The sequence below is a fragment of the Myotis lucifugus genome, unplaced genomic scaffold, assembly GCF_000147115.1.
Source record: "Myotis lucifugus unplaced genomic scaffold, Myoluc2.0 scaffold_685, whole genome shotgun sequence".
Lineage (NCBI taxonomy): Eukaryota > Metazoa > Chordata > Mammalia > Chiroptera > Vespertilionidae > Myotis > Myotis lucifugus.
In genome coordinates this window covers 281,250-303,054 of record NW_005871733.1, presented here as the reverse complement: position 1 = coordinate 303,054, position 21,805 = coordinate 281,250, and the positions used below count along the sequence as shown (strand labels likewise).

Sequence of the window (21,805 nt, the reverse complement as noted above, 5' to 3'; positions counted from 1 at the left end):
AAAACGATGTTGAAGACTATGGTGGAGCTGAGAGCTCATTCTTGTCCAAAGGTTACAGCTCGCTGTGGCTCCAGACAAATTTTGCCAGGTGGGAATTTGAGTTCAGTATCACTAGAGCTGTTTTTACCTTGGATTATTATGTGAAATCTCCAGATTTTTTAAGTGTCAGCAGCTAGTTCATATAGGCCATTTCAGTGCAGGGCAAACAATATAATCTGTGGTCCAATTTTGCCCACAATCTGCCAGTATGTTTCTTCTGGTACAGGGACCAGAGTTTCAGTAAGCACAAGAAAACCTTTATCCAACACAGACCTTCTAATACCTAGTGTGTTAGAAGGTCCCTAGTGTGTAACACAGAGCCTGGCGTGTACTCTGTGGTCATGACTATACAGGCTGTGATGGATAGACATTTTCTCTGCTAGCCCAGCTAGTGTGGCTCAGTGTTTGAGCATTGACCCATGAACCAAGAGATCACTGGTTTGATTCCCGGTCAGGGCACATGCCCAGATTGCAGGCTCAATCCCCATTAGGGGGCATGCAGGAGGCAGCTCATTGATGTTTCTATCTCTCTCCCTCTCTAAAATAAATTTTTTTAAAAAGAAATTATTTCTGCTGTATTTGCTTAGGCCATGGGCTGTGAGCCAGCTGTTTCCTACCTGACCATGTTCTTCTTTTCTGTGAGATGTGAGCCCTGCACTGCCACATTAGCTCTGGTGACGGGAAATGCTGGAAGCCTTTGTCCCACAAGCCTCCCTAACCTTCTTCAGCCAGATGTCCATTTCCCTTGTGCTCAGCTCCCATGGCACCATAAGCTACCCCTTCTGAAACTTCTAGTAGCATTTCTCCCCTCAATTTTAGTTTTGCTGATCCTCCTCCTAACCACCAGCTGAGAGTGCTCCTAGGGCAAGAGCTACGTCTCACAGACTAGATGCCCACAGACTAGATGGGGACTCCTTCTCTGCAGTGCGGATGAGCTAATATTTCATCGTCATGGTCACGTATAAGTTAAGAATGCAGACTCTTGGAAAATGGTGGATTAATGACCTCTGAAAATGTTCTCCATAAAGCCAATGCGAAAACACCCAAATTGTCAAAATCAACGTTTACATAACTCTGGAATTTAACCAGAGACTTATAATAGTCTGGGAAGTGTTTATTCAAGAAAAAAATGGCATAATCTCAGTAAGAACAGCAAGCTTTCACTTACCCTATTCCCACAGCTCCCTCCAACTCTGTTAATCTTGAATATCAGTAGTTCCCAATCACAGTGAAACCAGGAGCCTGGCACTCACTGAGGGGGAGAATGGAGTAGAGCCTCACTATTTGACCTCAATCTGGTGTTTCTTGGAAGACCTCGTAGGCTCTCTTTACTTTGCCTGACTTGAAGTTCACCCACTTGAAAAGCCTTTACCTTGGTGTATTTGTCAAAAACAGTTATAGACAGTTGGTTACCTTTGTGGCTGTCAGAGCTGATGTATGACAGTTAGAAATAACAGGCTAACCAAAAAACTTAAAACAAAAAGCTAGGAATGTGATATCCTTAGGTGTTTTGGAAAGCTCAGGCATATTCCTAGAAATCTAGGTCTTGTGCACAAGCAGGACTTTGCGCTAACTCAGGAGAGACCTAACTAAGCCTCTAGGCTCGCACCTCTGGCTGACCTTGAGATTCTTTCAAGGAATGAAGGATAAGGCAGAGCAGTCAGTTGCCTGGCTGTGTGTTGAATGTATGCCCTGACATACACACAGAGCCTTTGGCAATGACTGGGAGACTTAGTGGTTCTAGACCAGGGGTGGGGAACCTTTTTTTCTGCTAAGGGCCATTTGGATATTTATAACATCATCCTTGGGCCATACAGAATTATCATCTTAAAAATTAGCATGCTATATTTAGTCAAACATTTAACTTACCCCGAATGCCTTGGCAGGGCCACGCCAAATGACTTCATAGGCCTTATACAACCCTCTGGCCAGACATTCCCCACCCCTGTTCTAGACGTTTAGAAAATCTCTGTTCAATCATTAGTGAGCAGTAATTTAACTGAGCAGGGACTTAAGTGACCAGATGTAACAAAGAATATAGACTTTGCAGAATCAGTTAAGAAACATCACTAAACAATAATAACAAACAGCATAAACAACACACCTGGGGGAAGGGGCATCGGATTTATAGAGTTCCACAATATGTCATTTAAAATCTTCAGTTTTCAAGCAAAGTTACAAGTCATGCAAAGAAATAAAGTATGGCTAACATGCATTAACGAAGCACACAAGAGAAACTGTCCCCAAGGAAGCCTAGACATTGGACCCAGTAGACAAAGACTATAAATCAGCTAATTTAAGTACAGTTGACTCGGCTTTTTATTTTTTCCAATACTCAATCCTTATTGTTGAAAGTATTACATATAACCCTTTTTATCCCCCATTGACCCCTTCTAGCCTGCCCTCCCCCGCTCCCCCACCACAGGCCTTCACCATCCTATTGGGTTATGCATATATGCATACAAATTCTTTGGTGGTTCTCTGCCCACCCACCCTCCCCCACCTTCCCTCTGGGATTCCACAGTCTGTTCTATGCTTCTATATCTCTGGATCTATTTTTTCATCAGTTTATTTTGTTCATTATATTCCATGTATGAGTGAGATCATGTGGTACTTGTCTTTCTCTGACTGGCTTATTTCACTTAGCATAATACTCACCAGGTCCCTCCAAGGTGTCTCAAAGGGTAAGAGATCCTTCTTTTTTATTGCTGCATAGTATTCCATGGTATTAATATACTTCAGCTTTTTTATCTACTCATCTACAGATGGGCACTTGGACTGCTCCCAGATCTTAGCTATGGTAAATTGCACTGCTAGGAACATAGGGGTGCATACATTCTTTCTGATTGGTGTTTCTGGTTTCTTAGGATATATTCCTAGAAGTGGGATCACTGGATCAAGTGGCATTTCCATTTTTGATTTTTTGAGGAAACTCCATACTGTTTCCATAATGGCTGTACCAGTCTGCATTCCTACCAGCAGTGTGTTAGGGTTCCCTTTATTTCACATCCCCACCAGCACTTGTCATTTGTTTTGTTGATGGCAGCCATTCTGACAGGTGTGAGGTGCTACCTCATTGTCGTTTTAATTTGCATCTCTCTGATGATCAGTGATTTTGAGGATTTTTTCACATGTCTCTTGGCCATCTGTATGTCTTCTTTGGAGAAGTGTCTGTTTAGGTTCTTCGCCTGTTTTAAAATTGGATTGTTTGTCTTCCTTTTGTTGAATTGTATGAGTTCCTTATATATTTTGGATATTAACCCTTTATCAGATATATCATTGCCAAATATGTTCTCCTCTACGTAGGGCTCCCTTTTTATATTGTTGATGGTTTCTTTTGCTGTGCAGAAGCTTTTTATTTTGATGCAGTCCCATTTGTTTATTTTCTCCTTAGTTTCCTTTGTCTTAGGAGATGTATCAGTAAACATACTGCTATGAGAGATGTCTGAGATTTTTTTTAAATTTTTTTTTTCTTTATTGATTAAGGTATTACATAGGTGTCCTTATCCCCCCATTGCTGCCCCCTCCCCCAGCTCATGCTCTCACCCCCCTAGTGTCTGTGTCCATTGGTTATGCTTATATGCACACATACACGTCCTTTGGTTGATCTCTCTTCCCCCTACCCTCTCCTGCCTTCCCTCTGAGGTTTGATGGTCTGGTCGATGCTACTCTGTCTCTGGATCTGTTTTTATTCATTAGTTTATATTGTTCATTATATTCCACGAGTGAGAGAGATCATGTGATATTTATCTTTCTCTGACTGACTTATTTTGCATAGCATAATGTATTCCAGGTCCATTCATGCTGTTGCAAATGGTAGGAGTTCCTTCTTACAGCAGTGTAGTATTCCATTGTGTAGATGTACCACAGTTTTCTAATCCACTCATCTGCTGATGGGTACTTAGGCTGTTTCCAAATCTTAGCTATTGTAAATTGTGCTGCTATGAACATAGGGGTGCATATATCCTTTCTGATTGGTGTTTCTAGTTTCTTGGGATATATTCCTAGAAGTGGGGTCACTGGGTCAAATGGGAGTTCCATTTTTAGTGTTTTTGAGAAAGAGATGTCTGAGATTTTGCTGCCTATGGTTTCTTCTAGTATTTTTATGGTTTCATGTCTTACATTTAAGTCTTTTATCCATGTTGAGTTTATTCTTGTGTATGGTGTAAGTTAGTGGCCTAGTTTCATTTTCTTACATGTATCTATCCACTTTTCCCAACACCATTTATTGAAGGGACTGTCTTGACTCCATTGTATGTTCTCGCCTCCTTCGTCAAATATTTTTTTTAAAATATATTTTATTGATTTTTTACAGAGAGGAAGGGAGAGAGATAGAGAGTTAGAAACATCGATGGGAGAGAAACATCGTTCAGCTGTCTCTTGCACATCTCCTACTGGGGATATGCCCACAACCAAGGTACATGCCCTTGACCGGAATCGAACCTGGGACCTTTTAGTCCGCAGGCTGACGCTCTATCCACTGAGCCAAACCGGTTTCGGCACTTCGTCAAATATTAATTGAGTGTAATAGCTTGGGTCGATTTCTGGGATCTTTGTTCTATTCCATTGATATATATGCCCGTTCTTGTGCTGTTTTGATTACAGTGGCTTTGTAGTATAACTTGATATCTGGTATTTTGATCCCTCCAACTTTGTTCTTCTTTCTTAAGATCGCTTCAACTGTTTGGGGTCTTTTTTGGTACCATATAAATTTTTGGAGTGTTTGTTCTAGTATTCCATGGTATAAATGTAACAGATCCCAGCCTCTTGTTGGATCGATCCCTTTAGTATTATGCAGTGACCTTTGTTGTTTCTTGTGATGGCCTTTATTTTGAAGTCTATTTTGTGAGATATAAGTTTTGCTACGCCAGCTTTTTTTTTTCTACTTGCATGGAAATCTTTTTTTCCATCCTTTCACTCTGATCCTATGTGAGACTGTTGTTCTGAGGTGCGTCTCCTGTAGACAGCATATATTTGGGTCATATTTATGTATCCATTCAGCTACCCCTGTCTCTTGATGGAAGCATTTACTCCATTTACTTTTTTATTGTTGTTAATCCTCACCTGAGGACATCTTTCCATTAGTTTTTAGGGAGAGTGGAAGAGAGAGGGGAAGATAGAAACATTGATGTGAGAGAAACACATCAATTGGTTGCCTCCTGCATGAACCTGTAACCAAGTATGTGCCCTTGACCGGAATCGAACCCGGGACTCTGGTTCACAGGCCAACACTCTATCCACTGAGCCAAACCAGCTAGGGCTACTCATTTACTTTTAAGGTTATTATTGATAGATACTTATTTATTGCCATTTTCATTCATTATGCCTATCTTTCTCTCTCCCTCTCTCTATTCTTCTTCTTCTTATAGCAATTTCTCTAGCATTTCTTGTAATGTTGTCTTGGTGGAGATAAACTCCTGTAGCTTTTTTTTTTTGTCTCAGGAATTATAGCCTTGCTGGATATAGTAATCTTGGTTTCAGATCCTTGCTTTTCATTACCTTGAATACTTCAAGCCATTCTCTTCTGGCCTGTAGAGTTTCAGAAACCAGCTGACAGCCTTATGGGAGCGCCTCTGTAGGTAAATTGCTTTTCTCTTGTTGCCTTCAAGATTCTCTCCTTGTCTTAAATTTTTGGCATTTTAATTATGATGTGTCTGGGTGTGGGCCTGTTTGGGTTCTTCTTGGTTGGGACTCTGTGTGCCTCCTGAACTTGTGTGACTTTCCTTCTCAAGGTTAGGGAAGTTTTCTGCCATTATTTCTTCAAACACATTCTCTATCCCTTGCTCACTTTCTTCTCTTCCTGGCATACCTATTATGTGAATATTCTTACATTTTATGTTGTTCCACAGCCCTCTTAAACTGTCCTTTTTTAAAATTGTTTTTTCTCTTTGGTTCTCTGATTGAGTGATTTTTTTCTATCCTGTCTTCTAATTCTCTGATCCCATCCTTGGCTTCCTCTAACCCGCTGTGTATTCCTTCCACTGTGCTCTTTATTCATGCTATGTCATTCTTCATAGTTACCATATCTTTTCTCATGCTGTTGAGCATCTTTGCCATCACTATTCTGAACTCTATGTATGATACATTTCTTATCTCCATTTCATTTAGCACTTCTTCTGGAGAATTCTCTTGTTCTTTCATTTGGGGGTTATTTTTTGTCTTCCCATTTTGGCTGCCTATTTGAATTTGTGACTGTGCATTAGGTAGATATGCTATGCCTCCCTGTCTCTAGTCCAGAACAATATCAAAAGCTGTTTCTGACTAATTAGATCAGGCAAAGACTCAGAGCCTCCAGAGAACCACCTCTGCCTGAAGACTGATTGTATTTACTCATGCTATTGCTCACTGGTGGAATGAGAAGTTTTCCAGCTGGTTGGGGCAATTGATTATGCCTGGATGCTAATTGTTATTCTTAGTCTCTTAATGGGCCTCAGAAACTCCACACAGTGAGGCAAAGAGTTTTCCAAAAGGGTTGGGCAACTGCCTTCACCCCAAGCAAAAATGCCTGGATAGCAAAGGTCTGCCTGAGAAAGATGTTCTCTTCAGCATGAGCGAGTGACTCAGTACAGGACACCGGAATGTCTGACTTCCAAGCTCTAACCCCAGAATCCCCAACCCTGGCTTCTGCTCACACCGCCCAGGAGACCTGTGGGACAACATCAAGTGTGCCCACAATGCATAATAGGAGTTCAAGAATGATAGGAGAAAGGAAGAAGGAAGGAAGTATTCAAAGAAGTAATGGCTTAAAACTTCCCAAATTTGATGAACAATGTTAATTTACACATCTGAAAGCTCAATGAACTGCAAGTAGAATAAACTCAAAGAGTTTCATGTTGAGGCACATAATCAAAGTTGAAAGCCAAAATCAGAGTGAAACTTGAAAGCATCAAGAGAGAACAATTCATCATGTATAAGGGACCCCCAATGAGATTAACAGTTGACTTCTCATAAAAAACACAATAGAACCCAGAGGCAGTGAGATTACAAATTGAAAGAAAAAGATTGTCACCCAGAACTCTGCAACTAGCAAAATGAAGGAGAATATTAAGACATTCCCAGATTAACAAAAGCTCAGTGAGTTTGTTGCTTGTAAACTTGCCCTACAAGAAATACAAGGGAGTCTTTTAGGTTGAGGACATTAGATAGGAACTTGAATTCACGTGAAGAAATACAGAGCACTGTAAAATGACTACATGGGCATATATAAAAGGCAGTGTAAATTTTTTATAACTGTTTCTCCTATGTGAGGTAAAAGACAGTATAAACCAATAGCTATAAATCCCTTTTGGGTACATGATGTATGAAGATATAATTTATGTGATAATAACAGCATGAATGAGGGGGCAAGAAATGGAGCTATACCAGAGCCAAGTTTTTGAATTCTATTGAAATTAAGTAATTATTACAACTAGATTGTCATAAGTTAGTTTTTCAACGTAAATAAAATGTGAATTTTGTTTGCCCTGGCCGGTGTCACTCAGTGCTTAAAGCATTGGTCCAAGCACCGAAGGGTTGTGGGTTCGATTCCCGGTCAAGGGCACGTGCCTGGGTTGCAGGTTCGATCCCCAGTCCTGGTTGGGATGCATGCGGGAAGCATCTAATTGATGTGTCTCTCTCACATCAGTGTTTTGTTTGTCTGTTTGTCCTCTCTCTCTTTCTCCCCCTCCCTCCCTTCCACTCTCTCTAAAAATCAATGGGAAAAGTATCCTCAGGTAAGGATTAACAAAAAGAAAAAAATAATTTTGTTTAAAGTAAAAAAAAGATAAATATTTTAATAGTAATCTCCAAAGCAACCATTATGAACTCAAAAAACTATGGTGTGAGAAACAACAGGGAATTAAAATAGGACACTGAAAAATACTGACTATAAAAGAAGACAGTGATAGAGTATGAGAAGGAAAATGCATAGAAATAAGCAAATGACATGTAAATACTGTCTTGATGGATTAAACACTCCAATAAAAAGGCAGAGATTGGCAAAAGGGATTAATACTTTATTCTATCTATAATAGACATAGTTTAAATGCAGAGGCTCAGGTTGAAAATAAAAGAATGGAAACAGATATGCTATGCAAACAGTAACTAAAAGAGAGCTGGAATGGCCAGGCTAATATCAGACAAAATAGACTTTAAGACAGAAAGTACAGGTTAATCCATCAAGATCTAAAATTTATAAACAGCCCAACTGGCGTGGCTCAGCAGTTTAGCATCGACCCCATGAACCAGGAGGTGACAGTTCAATTCCTAGTCAGGGCACATGCCCAGATTGTGGGCTCCATCTCCAGTGTGGGGTGTGCAGGAGGCAGCCAATCAATGATTCTCTCTCATCATTGATGTTTCTATCTCTCTCTCCCTCTCCCTTCCTCTCGGAAATCAATAAAAAATGAAATTTATAAACGTATGCACCTACTAACAGCAACAAAATACACGAAGGGCTGACAGAATTGAAGGGAAAGATAGACAATTCAATAGTAAGAGTTAGATACTTCAAAATATGCAGAGCCTTGGAATGGTTATGGCTGCATAACCCTAGGTAAGTGTTTACTTCTCTCTGCCTGTCTGTCCTCGTGCAGAATGGCAATCAGAACCTACTTCACAGAGTTGTTCTGCAGATTGACTGGATACACACAAAGCACTACACCTCACATGGTACGCCCTCATCATTTCCCCCTTTGACAGTAGAGGAAATGCGGTCTACACAGGCATAGTGAGGTGTTCAATCTGATAGATGGTGAAGCCGGGGATTAAAGCCTGGCCTGTTAGTGCCACAGTACCTGCTGATGACTGTTCCGCCCTGCCTGGGACTGTGGTCTGTTTTTAGGCAGTTGTGTCTGAGACGCTGGTCCTCCTGTAAAGACTCCCAGGTGACGCGGGGCACACAGACATGGAAACAGTACTACCTCTGCCGATCCGAGCTGGACTTCCGAGTGGAATCTGGGCGGCCAGAGAAGGACTTAAGCCCTTGCCGGGCACAAAGGTATGGTGTTGGGAGTGTGGTAGCTGCCTGCTTTCCCACCATTCACTCTCCCTGGTCCGGCCCCATGGCATTTTGTGTTTCAGCCAGTGCGTTGGAAAATGCCGCTTGACGGGTACATTCCATGCTGGGTTCAACATTGGTGTTAAGTCATTGACAGGCACTGTAACCCTGTGAGGAGGGCTCATTGCATCTATTTCATCGTTTTGGGGCTGGTAGGCTGTGGGCAGTCCTGGGCATGAAACCCAAGTTGTAAGTCTAAAGCCCTAGCCCTTTCTGTCCACCGCTGTCTCCCAATCCGCGCCTGTTATGCTGCAGAGACAGAAAGGGGAGTGATTGTCTCGCCTGCCCTTCCCAGGTTGTGCTCACACTCCAGGCAGGAGTGTCCATTTGAGGCAAGTCTGTTCTCTTTCAGGAGAGATAGCTAAGCTGGCCTACATCTCACCCAACGAGTACTGCTTTGACAGGCGGGAGAAGTCTGTGGTGTGCACTGCGTCCTCAGATGGCACTGTGCGTGCCTGGAATCTGCATGCGGTGAGTGGCCTGGAGGGGGCCCGGAGGAGTACTGAGTGTCTTCGGTGTCATTAAGCATCACAGGTGACCTCTGAGGTGAGGAGTGGGAGCCCCATTGTACAGATGAGAAATCTGAGCGGCAAGAGGCTCAGACGCCATGACAGGTCATGCTTGAAACTGGAGTCTGAGTGATCGCAAATGACCTGCTTCAAATTCCTCTGCACAGGGCTGTTTGCACAGTGTGTGTGGGGGGGTGGGGGGTGGGGGGAGGGCGGGAGGAGGCGGGGGCACTGCCGTGCTCAGTGCTGTGACTTCCATGTGGAAGCTGATGCTGGCCCCTGGGTGGTTGAGCCCAGGGAACTGCAGCTTTTAGTCACCCCCAGTGCAAGCTTAGTGTTAAAACCTTGAAACGATTAGTATTTCACACGTTGCTGGTGCTTAGTTTAAAAGCTTTTCTATCCATTTTCTCATTTGATTCTCACAGCAGCTGAGCAGACTACTCGGTATTATTATCCTAATTTTATACACGTATAGAAAGCCTGGGAGAGGGGGTGTCTCTGAGTCTGTGGTTCCCTGTAAATTCAGGGTTCTGCCCGGCCTCTTATAATGGGTCCTTTCCCGGAAAACTGTAGGTTACTTCACATTTCCGGAATCCCTAGACAGGCAGCGGCACCCTGGTACCACATGGTGAGGTGGGTGCTTATCTCTCTGTGGCTCAGTTCTGCTGGAAGGGACAGGTTCCTTGCACTTGAACATAGTGCACGGAGCGGCGGGAGGTCTCCAAGCAGGGCCCTTGGAGGCTCTGCCTAACTCCCCACCGATCATTCCTCTTCTGGCCCGTAAGAGAGCACCTGGTTCTCAGCGACCTGCCCGTGACCTGAGCCTTCCTTTTCAGTCTGCATGGGTAGCTGGCTAGGGGAAGTTGCATTCTCGTACCCCTGTGCCAGCCTTGGGTCACTGCTCCGCCCAGACTTTACAGTAGAATCCGTAAGAGAGAACGGGTGTGTTTCTTTGGTGATGGCAGGTGGTGCTTTTGAAATGGCCCACTCAGATCTGAGGCCACTAGTGGCTGTTGATGTGTGAGCAAGTGTCTGAAAGTCCTAACTGGACACCAGCCCAGGATTCCAGATGGCTGCAGGATTCCAGACCAGGTCCTGTAAGGGACTCCAGGAACCGGGAGGGACTTGGAAAGGAAAATCAGAGAGGGTGTGGGAAGGGGGGCAGGAGGGCTAGAGCTGTTTTGGAATGAGTTACAGTTATCATTTGTTTTGCTTTTGAATATATTCTTTCTGATGGTATTTGGGATTCTTAGGATATATTCCTAGCAGTGGGATCACTGGGTCAAATGGCAGTTCCATTTTTAATTTTTTTTGAGGAACTCCACACTGTTTTCTATTGTGGCTCTACCAGTCTGCATTCCCACCAGCAGTGTACTTGGGTTCCTTTTTCTCCACATCCTCACCAGCACTTGTTGTTTGTTGATTTATTGATGGTAGCCATTCTGGCAGGTGTGAGGTGGTTCCTCATAGCTGCTTTAATTTGCATCTCTGATGATTAGTGATGTTGAGCACTTATTCATATGTCTCCAGGACTTTTGTTGTATGTCCTCTTTAGAGAAGTGTTTATTTAGGTCCTCTGCCCACTTTTTAATTGGGTTCTTGGTCTTCCTTTTGTTGAGTTGTATGAGTACTTTATATATATGTTTGGGGGTGGTTTTTTTTTTTTTGAGATTAACCTCTTACCAGAGGTATCATTGGCAAAAATGTTCTCCCGTGCAGTGGGTTCTCTTTTCAACTTGACAGCTTTCTTTAGCTCTGCAGAAGTTTTTTAGTTTGATGCAGTCCCATTGTTTATTTTTTCCTTTGTTTCTCTTGCCCCAGGAGATGTATCTGTGAAAATTCTGCTACATGAGATTTCAGATATTTTGTTGCTTTTTCTTTTAGGATTTTTATGTTTTCCCAATTTATATTTAAGTCTTTAATCCATTTTAAGTTTATTCTTGTGTATGGTATAAGTTGATGGTCTAGTTTCATTCTTTTGCATGTACCTGTCCAGTTTTCCCAGCACCATTTATAGAAGAGACTACCTTTACCCCATTGTATGCTCTTGCCTCCTTTGTCAAATATTAATTGAGCATAATTGCTTGGGTTGATTGCTGGGTTCTCTGTTCTGTTTTGATCTATATGCCTGTTCTTGTGCCAGTACCAGGCTGTTTTGATTATGGTGGCTTTGTAGTATAACTTGAAACCCGGTATTGTGATCCCTCCAACATTGGATTTCTTTCTCAAGATTGCTGCAGCTATTTGGGGTCTTTTTTGATTCCATATAAGTTTTTGAAGTATTTGTTCTAGCTCTGTGAAATATGCCATTGGTATTTAATAGGGATTGCATTAAATCTATAGATTGCCTTGGGTAGTATGGACATTTTAATGATTTTGATTCTACCAGTCCATGAACACAGTATATTCTTCCACTTGTTTATATCTTTTTCTATCTCTCTTTTCAACGTCCTGTAGTTTTCTGAGTATAGGTCTGTTGCCTCCTTGGTTAAGTTTATTCCTAAGTATCTTAATTTGTTTGTTGCAATGGGAAATGGGATCGTCTGTTTAGTTTCTCTTCCTGAAAATTCATTATTGGTGTAAAAGAAAGCCATTGATTTTCGGGTGTTGATTTTGCATCCTGCTATATTGCCAACTTCATTTATTAGATCTAGTAGTTTTTTGGTGGAGTCTTTAGGGTTTTCTTTGTACAATATCATGTCATCTGTGAATAATGATAGTTTTACTTCCTCCTTTCCAATTTGGATGCCTTTTATTTCTTCTTGTCTGATTGCTGTGGCTAGGACTCCCAGTACTAGGTTGAATAAGAATGGTAAAAGTGGACATCCCTGTCTTATTCTTGTTCTTAGGGGAATGCTTTTAGTTTTTGCTCATTGACTATGATGTTGGCTGTAGGTTAGTCTTATGTGGCCTTTATAATGTTGAGGCATGAGCCCTCTATTCCCATTTTGCTGAGAGTTTTTATCAAAAAATGGGTGTTGGGTTTTGTCAAATGCTTTTTCTGCATCTATTGATATGATCATGTGATTATTTGTCTTTTTATTTGTTTGTGTGTTGTATCATGTTTATTGATTTGTGAATATTGTACCAGGCTTGCATCCCTGGAATAAATTCCACTTGTTCATGGTGTATGATCTTTTTAATATATTACTGGATCCGATTTGCTAATATTTTGTTGAGGATTTTAGCATCTATGTTCATCAGGGGTATTGGCCTGTAATTCTCTTTCTTTGTAGTGTCTTTATCTGGTTTTGGGATTAGGGTAATGCTGGCTTCATAAAAAGAGCCTGGAAGTGTTCATTTTTCTTGGATATTTTGGAATAGTTTGAGGAGTATAGGTGATAGTTCTTATTTGAATTTTTGGTAAAACTCCTCTGTGAAGAATTCCGGACCCAGGCTTTTGTTTGCTGGGAGTTTTTGATTACTGCTTCTTTTTCATCAGTTGTTATTGGCCTATTCAGGTTTTCTGATTTTTCCTGATTCAGTTTTGAGAGATTGTATTTTTCTAGGAATTTGTTCATTTCATCCACATTGTCCAACTTGTTGGCATATAGTTTGTGCATAGTATTTTCTTACAATCCTTTGTATGTCTGTAGTGTCAGTGCTTGCTTCTCCACTTTTGTTTCTGATTTTATTTACTTGAGTCCTCTCTCTTTGTTTCTTGATGAGTCCAGCTAAAGCTTTATCAATGTTGTTTATCTTTTGAAAGAACCAGTTCATGGTTATATTGATTTTTTTGTATTTTTTTGTCTCTGCCATTTATTTCTGCTCTAATTTTTTCCTTCCTTCTGCTTACTCTGGGCTTTTCTTGTTGTTCTGTTTCTAATTCTTTTAGTTGTAGTGTTAGATCGTTTATTAGAGCTTTTTCTTGTTTACTGAGGTATGCCTGTAATACTATGAACTTCCCTCTCAGAATTGCTTTTGCTGTGTCCCATAGATTTGGGGGTTGCTGAGTGTTCAAATTCATTTATTTCCAGGAAGTTTTTTATTTCTTTTTTATTTTATTGGTAACCCTTTATTGTTTAAAAACATACTATTTAGTCTCTGTGTGTTTGAATTTTTCTTAGTGTTTTATATTGTGATTGATTTTTAATTTCATGCCACTGTGGTTTAAGAAGATGTTTGATCTGATTTCAGCTCTCTTGAACTTGTAGAAACTTATTTTGTGTCCTAACAAGTGGTCTATCTTTGAGAATGACCCATGTGCACTTGAGAAGAATGTATATTCTTCTGCTTTGAGGTGGAATGTTCTGTAAATTTCAGTTAAATCCATCTGATGTAGTGTGTTGTTTAAGGTCTCTGTTTCCTTGTGTGTGTTTTTTTGTCTGGAATATCTATCCAGGGATGTCAATGGAGTGTTAAAATCACCTACTATGACTGTATTGCTGTTGATCTCTCCCTTAAAGTTCACCAAGAGCTTTTCTTATATATTTAGGTGATCCTATATTGGGTGCATAAATGTTTACTAGGGTTATTATTTCTTGATGGATTGATCCCTTTAGTATTATGTAATGGACTTTTTTTTGGTCTCTTGTTAAGGCTATTGCTTTAAAGTCTATTTTGTCAGATATAAGTATTGCTACCCTGCTTTTTTTTTTTTTTTCATCTCCATCTGCATGGAATATTTTTTTCCTCCCTTCACTTTTATCCTGTGAGAGTCTTTTGTTCTGAGGTACGTCTTTTGTAGATAGCATATTTCAGTCATGTTTTCTTATCTATTGATCTACCCTCTGTCTTTTGATTGGAACATTTAATCCATTTACATTTAAGGTTACTATTGATAGGTACTTATTCATTGCCATTTTTATTCTTTAGGCCTATGTTTCTCTCTATATATGTTTCTTCTTGTTACAGTAGTGCCTTTAACATTTCCTGTAGTGCTGGTTTGATGATAATAAACCCCTTTAGCCTTTTTTTTTGTCTGAAATTCTCTTTATTTCCCCATCTATTTTGTATGATAGCCTTCCTGGATGGAGTAGTCTTGATTTCAGATTCTTTCTTTTCATTACTTTGAATACTTCATGCCATTCCCTTCTGGCCTGTGGTGTTTCTGTTGAGAAATCAACTGATGGCCTTATGGGAGCTCCCTTGTAAGGCATTTACTCTCTCTCTCTCTTGTGGCCCTTAAGATTCTCTTTTTGTCCTTAATGTTTGCCATTTTAATTATGATGTGTCTTGGAGTGGGTCTCTTTTGATTCCTCTTGATTGGTACCATTCATGTTTCCTGATCATGTGTGGCTTTTTCCTTCCCCAGCTTAGGGGAGTGTTTTGTCATTATTTCTTTCAACAGGTTCTCTATCTCTTGCTCACTCTGTTCTCCCTATGGGTACACTATGATCTGAATGTTGTTTTGTTTCATGTTGTCCCAAAGTTTCTCTAAATTATCCTCATGCTTTTAGAAAATACTTTTTTTCCTTTTTAAAAAAATATTTATTGTTGAGAACATTACATATATTTCCGCCCCCCATTATCCCCTTCCACCTGGTTCCCTCCTTGACCCAGGCCTTCACCACCCTATTATCTGAGTCCATAGGTAATGCACATATGCATATATGTTCTTTGGTTAATCTCTTCCTGCCCCCCTTTCCCCTTCCCTCTGAGTTCGTCAGTCTGTTCCATGTTTCAATGCCTCTGGTTCTATTTTATTCATCATTTTATTTGTTCACTAGATTCCTTGTTCCTTTGATTTCTAGCTTCAATTGTTGATAGACATGTATTTATTGTCTTTTTATTGTTCACGGTTTTTATCATCATTCTCCTCCTCCTCTTCCTCCTCCTCTACTTTCTTCTTCTTCCTCTTCCTCTTCATCTTCTTAAGGAATACCCTTCAGCATTTCATTTAATACTAGTTTGGTGGGATGAACACCTTTAGCTTTTTCTTGTCTGAGAAGATCTTTATCTGCTCTTCAATTCTAAGTAATAGCTTTTCTGGGTAGAATAATCTTGTTTGTAGGTCTTCGTTATGCATTACCTTGAGTATTTGTTGTCACCTCTGTGCACCACCACCAGCCTTTGTGTTTAACTTTTAGATACAATTAGTAGGGTAAGCATTCGTGGGAGGACACATGTGTCTGCAGTGTCCTTTAAGCAAGGACGTCTAAAGATTAGGCATAAATATTCCGGTAAACACCCAAGGGTCTATACGTACACAGACTTGTTGGGAAAGGTCGAGGAACAATTAGAGGCAATCACCTTCAGCCAACCCCGCTAGGGAATTCCAGTAAACAGGGGTTCGTGCCTTCAGCCAACGCTCCTTGGTCAGAATTTCCTCCTTACAGATTTTCCAACCAAGTCTTCCGTGCTCCCCCACAATTATGTCAATGCTTTGCACAGCCAAGCCTTGAGGTAAACTAACATTTTGCTTTTCCTGCAGTCTGTAATTATTCTTTAAAATTTTTTTTTTAGTTTTCTGTGTATTCACAATATTTGTCTCCACGTTTTATTTGCTGTTCCCTGGAGAATTCTAGGGTTTGAGTTGTCTTTTTCTAGCATTGAAGTATCTGGTGCCACTAGCAGCTTTCGACTGCCCCAGCCCCCACGCCTCTTTTCTGGGCCACATTGAGTGGAGTCAGGGTCCCCAGACCATCACTGGTCAGCATCTTTCTGCCCTGTTCCGCTGGCCACTGCTTCCCATTCTGAAATAGGAAGGGAGTTTAACTGCTCCTTCGCCCACTTCCTGCCACTAACCACTGGTAAACACCCTGTGTCCTCCGAAGCTCACCCTCAGTAGTCTGTCCACAGGCCCAGTTCTGTCCCACTGATGGCATGTTAGCTGAGCAACAGAAATCAACTGTTGATTTGTTGGCCTGTGGGGAAGAAAGAAACTAGTGGAAGAATACTGAGATACCAGGTGTGGGAAAAGAGATAGAGACCATGATACAGAGAGAACATAATAGAAAAAGGGTCAGAATAACCCCAAATTGGAAAAAACCTTGTGTGTGAGCTCTGGAGACGCAGGAACAGTGGCTAGTGGGTTGGTTCTCGGATGCCCTGTCTTAATGTACTGTGGGCCCTCTGGCACTTGGGCTCTTGACCTCTCCAATCCAGTTCTCAGAATCCCGAGAAGAGACCATGGAATCGACCCAGCTTGGGCCACTGGTTTTCCTCTGGGCATGGGCATGGGCTAGGGCTGGCCTGTGGTGGTACTGCTGGGTTCACTGTAGGGAAGTGGGTGTCCTGGCCAGGGCAGCTGAAGATATGCAACACAAGCCATTCATATCCACAAGTCCGATTAGCTTATCGTGAAACTGACTACCCAGGTCTGGGCGAGATGCTCCGTGTGGAGGCTCTGTGTGCAGCCATTCGTGGCCAGGTCCCAGCCGGGTGTGTAGTGTTGGATCCCCCTCCCGCCCAGCCTTCCTCAGCTGAGCTGTAGGTCACCATCAGAAGTGCAGCAGACATACCGGCCAGTCCACCAGGTGATGCCACCCAGTCCCCCCGAAGTCTCTACACACCCACACTCAGCCACCTCCGTGGTATGCCCTGCCCTGCTGTTGGTTAGTCCTGTGAGGATGGGGATGGGGTCCTTTCACCTGCATGTCCCAGGGTGTGCTGGTTGAGGGATGAATGAAAACAATGTGTGTTTATGAAATAAACTGCTCTACATAAGTTCTTATATTAATTTTGTTGTTGCCCAGGGCATGGAGATCTGGTCGAGCCCTCTACAGCCTGATGCTCTGGTGAATTTGGTGACTTACCCTCAGCTGCAGCTGGTTGTCACCGTGGACGCACAGGGACTCATCAAAGTGTGGGAAGCGGAGAGCGGGCGGGAGTCAGCCTCCTTCTGCCTGCCTACACACTCGTCTGCGTTGGAGGCCTCTGACCATCCAGAGGGCCCCTTCCTGCTGGTGAGTGACCCGGCTCTCAGGAGCCTCTGTGGGTGCTAGCTGTCTCCCAGCCAAGGGCACAAAAAAAGTTGGAGTGCAGGGCCACGGAGAGTTGGAGCTTTGGGTGGATTATCTGGTGTTACAACCTGGCAGTAAGGCTGGGCTGAGAGTAAACAGTCTTTGCACCTGCTGCAGCTCAGCACTCCTATCACCTGGTCAGAGTAAATGAAAACCTTTCTGGAAAAGGATACCAGTACCCCAGGCCTCACATTATTTCTCTTTTCAGACATAGCAGCCATCACACACTTAAAGCTAACTAGGGCATAAGAATAGTACCAACTAGCCCTGGCCAGGTGGCTCATTCGGTTCGAGTGTCATCCCGTACACCAAAGGTGGTGGGTTCCATTCCTGGTCAGGGCACATACCTGGTTGTGAGTTTAGTCTCCAGTTGGTTCAAGTACAGGCGGCAAACTGATCAGTGTTTCTCTCTCTCTCCCTTTCTGTCTCTGTAATACCAATAAAAACATATCCTCGGGCAGGGACTAAAAAAAAAAGAATAGTAGCGACTAGAACTGGCAGGATAAACAGCAGACAATGTTGAGAGAGCCATAGGGGCTTTGGATAGTGTGGTTATTAGATACAGACAAAAAGATACCAATGGTTGCTATGATCAGGGAAGCGAATTTCAGCAGAGAACTTAAAGCTATAAAAAATGACATAGACACAGACAACAGCATGGTGATTACCAGTGGGAGCGGGTTGTGGTGGGAGGTGGAATAGGAGAAAGGAAGGATAAATGGTGATGGAAGGAGACTTGACTTTGGGTAGTGAACACACAATACAATATACAGGTGATGTATCATAGAATTTACCCCTGAAACCTATATAATTTTATTAACCAATGTTACCCCAATAAATTCAATAAAAATTGTTTTAAAAGCTATAAAAATGATCTAATCTAATAAAAGACAAACATACAAATTGATCGTACCTTCGCTATGCCTTAAGCCACACCCACCAGCCAATCAGAGCAACTATATGCAAATTAACCCAACCAAGATGGTGGCCGGCAGCCACAGAGCTGGAGTGAGCAGGAGGCTTGGTTGCTCCAGTGATGGAGGAAGCCAAACTTCCTGCCTGCCGTGGCCGCTCTGAGATCCACTGAAGGCAACAAAGTTTCAATTATAGAAGATAAATAAACCCCAGACACCTGCTTTCAGCCGGCCGTGGCCACAGAGCTGGAGTGAACAGGGGATGCCTGAGATGCTGCCTTTTTAACCGGCTTCTTGGGAATATTGGGGCTGCCAGTTCTTTTGAGTAGTAAGACCATAAAGGATCTATGAAAAAACCTAGTATTTGGAATTCCCGGAGTAGGTGAGGCACCCCTTTTCTGTAGTCTTGATGCTGAAGGATAGCCTGGCTGGGCACCAGATCCCTGCTCACACTTCTCTTGAATTTTGTGAAAATATTATTTCACTGTTTATGTTTCTGTTGAAAGTCTACAGGTACCTGACTTCACTTGTCAGAAACTTGGATTTTTAAAACCAAAGGCCTTCAAGATATTTTTAAATATTTAAAGTCTAGTAGTTTCATTGTGACATGTCTGCAGTGATCATCCTGGGTCACCCTTTCAATACATAGATTCAGGGTTTTTTTATTTCTGGGAAGTTTCACTGTATATGAATTTTAATTATTAATCTGTTAATGAAGTGTTAACAGATTAATGCTCTGTAGGAACTTCATTCATGTTTATTTGATCTTCTTGCCTATCTTCTCAGATACTTTCCGATTCAGTTTAGCCTTTCATTCTACTTTTGTGCTCCTACCTGTTTTCTTTCTCTTCTTCTAGTGCCCTTATTTGTTCAGAGAATGTTTTCTCTCTTAGGTTTATTATGTCCACTTTTCCCCTTAATCCTCATCCGAGGATATTTTTCCATTGATTTTTTAGAGAGAGTGGAAAGGAAGAGAAGAGACAGAAAGAAACAGCGATGTGAGAGAGACACATCAATTGGTTGCCTCCCGCATGCACCCCGACTGGGGCTGGGTACCAAGCCTGCAACCGAAGTACAAGCCCTTGACTGGAATTGGTCCTGGGACCCTTCCGTCCACAGGCCAACGCTCCATCCACTGAGCCAAACTGACTAGGGCTATTATCTTCATTTGTGAGGTAACTTTTTTTTCTTTTTTCCTAATGTTTTTACTGATTTTTTTTTTTTTTTTTTTAGAGAGGAAGGGAGAGAGAGAAACATTGATGTGAGAGAAAAACATCTATTGGTTGCTTCCCATATGCCACCTCGATCAGGAACCAAACGTGCAACCTGGGCATGTGCCCTCACCGGGAATCAAACTGGCGATCTTTTGGTGCACAGGGCCACACGGCCAGGGCGAGATAACTTTTTCATCAGTATCTTTCCTGAAGTAATTTCTCTTATTTAGTATATTTTTTTATCTGTTTCCATTCTGAGTGTTGAATTTCTGATTCCAGATGTCCCTTCATATACTTGTATTGTGATATTTAACTCCTGTCCATGTGGCTACAGATCTCTGATTCCTGGTTTTCCTTTGGTGGAATAGTTTTATCAGCTTCAATGTGTTGCTTCTCACTTTTTCTTTTCATGACCTTGTTTGTTGCTGTTTTCTATGCGTTGTGAAGTGTTTTTGTTTTCTTGGCCAGTAAGAACAAGTGTTTTCAGGAAAAGAAAGTCCAGATTGTGTTCCAGGTGCAAATGTCTGTGAAAAATGTTTTTTTAAAACAGTAGGTGAAGGACAAGCCATTCAAGAAATGGAGCCCTTGACTATTAGGAGAGAGAAGCTAAGCTACTCCCATATCACTCCACCTGTGGCAATACATTTAGAATAATTAAAACTAAATTAAAAGGCAGTCAGCCCTAGCTGGTTTGGCTCAGTGGATAAGAGCATCGGCTTGTGGACTGAAGGGTCCCGGGTTTGATTCCTGTCAAGGGCACATGCCTGGGTTGTGGGATCGATCCCCGGGAAGGGGGCGTGTGGCAGCCTATCAATGATTCTCTCTCATCATTGATGTTTCTATCTCTCTCTCCCTATTCCTTCCTCTCTGAAATCAATAAAAATATGTTTAAGAAATGTAAAAGGCCGTTATAAAATTATCCGAGGGATAACTAACTGGTTTTTAAAATCGATCTGTGATGTGCCTGGCCTTGCTAGGCAAGACAAAACCTGGAACTGAAAAATACACAGATTTACTAAAAAATTAAAAACATCTGAACTGTAGAGTATTATAAAATTAAAACATAAAAATCAGGAGAAAACACTGTATCTTATTTAACAAAGCATTAAAATCATATTTTTTGAAGCATAGAGATCTAGTAGAAAAATAGGTGAGGACATGAATAGTCAACTCATAGAAAAAAGTACAAGTGGCCAATAATGTGTAAAGGAGTGAAACCCAACTCATAACCAAGAAAGTGGCATCACAACAAGGCTTTTGACCTACTGGATGAGCAAACACATAAAAAAATCGGTATTGTAATAAGTGTGGTGAAAAATAAATATTTTTATACATGGCAAGTAAGAATATAGATTGAACACTTTTAATGAAGCTTGCCTTTTTCCTGTTAGACGTTTTAAATCTGATACTCTTTGGACCTAACAATTCCAGTTGTAGGGACCTCTCGGGGAAATATTGGCATTGCCGCACAAAGATCGTTCATGGCAACGGAATTTGTAAACAACCCAAATTTCCATCATAATGGGATGAAGTAAAAAGTCCTGGAAAAAAGTCCTCTGATGAGAAGAGATTTCCAAAGAGTATTTGGAAACAGAAAAGGCAGGGCAGGCTGCAGCTAGCATTTGAGCATGAGGATAGCAAGGGCTTCTGTGTGGAGGGAGGAGAGGGTTTGCTCTCATATTGTTTGAGTAATTCATTACTTTTGACTTAATAAGTGTCATTTCACCCCAGCGAGGAAGGAGTCATGTGGCCACCTGGTCCTCGGGCGAGGACAGGAGGACACAGGTGGTCACCACACTTCGCGTTGCAGGCGGCCTGTGCCGACGGAACACTCTACACGCTGACGGTGCCCGGGCTGCAGCTGCTGTCCAGGGTGAGCGCGTTCCCGAACCACCCCGCCAGCCTGCTCTGCTCTCCTGACTGCCAGTGGGTGTTCACATTGGCCCAGGACTCGGACCTGAGCCCCAAGGTCAGTGCTAGGCTGTGTCCCTTGTCCCAAGGGCCAGGCTTTGTGTGCACAGGTAGTGGGTTGTGTGCCCGGTCTTGCACATGCATCTGGGAGGGTGGCTTCTCGCACAGGACTACGTCTGCGGCCACTCAGGGCCACCAGCTGGGCAGTGGTGGTGCCGGCCTCTCCCAGAGCCGCTGCTCTTTCCAGGCTGCTGTGTTGCTCCCAGGTCGGAAGTCG

At 42.1% G+C, this 21,805-nt stretch overlaps 1 protein-coding gene across 1 annotated transcript in view; it reads left to right on the top strand.

Annotated features, from left to right (window-relative positions):
- The window catches only part of LOC102429666 (F-box/WD repeat-containing protein 12-like), a 34,842-nt gene that overhangs the window by 4,873 nt on the left and 8,164 nt on the right, over nucleotides 1-21,805 (top strand). Inside the window, 5 exon segments of the mRNA XM_014447598.2 lie at nucleotides 8,861-8,995; nucleotides 8,997-9,016; nucleotides 9,429-9,547; nucleotides 17,223-17,432; nucleotides 21,428-21,586. Of these exon segments, the coding sequence (XP_014303084.1) occupies nucleotides 8,861-8,995; nucleotides 8,997-9,016; nucleotides 9,429-9,547; nucleotides 17,223-17,432; nucleotides 21,428-21,586 (643 nt within the window).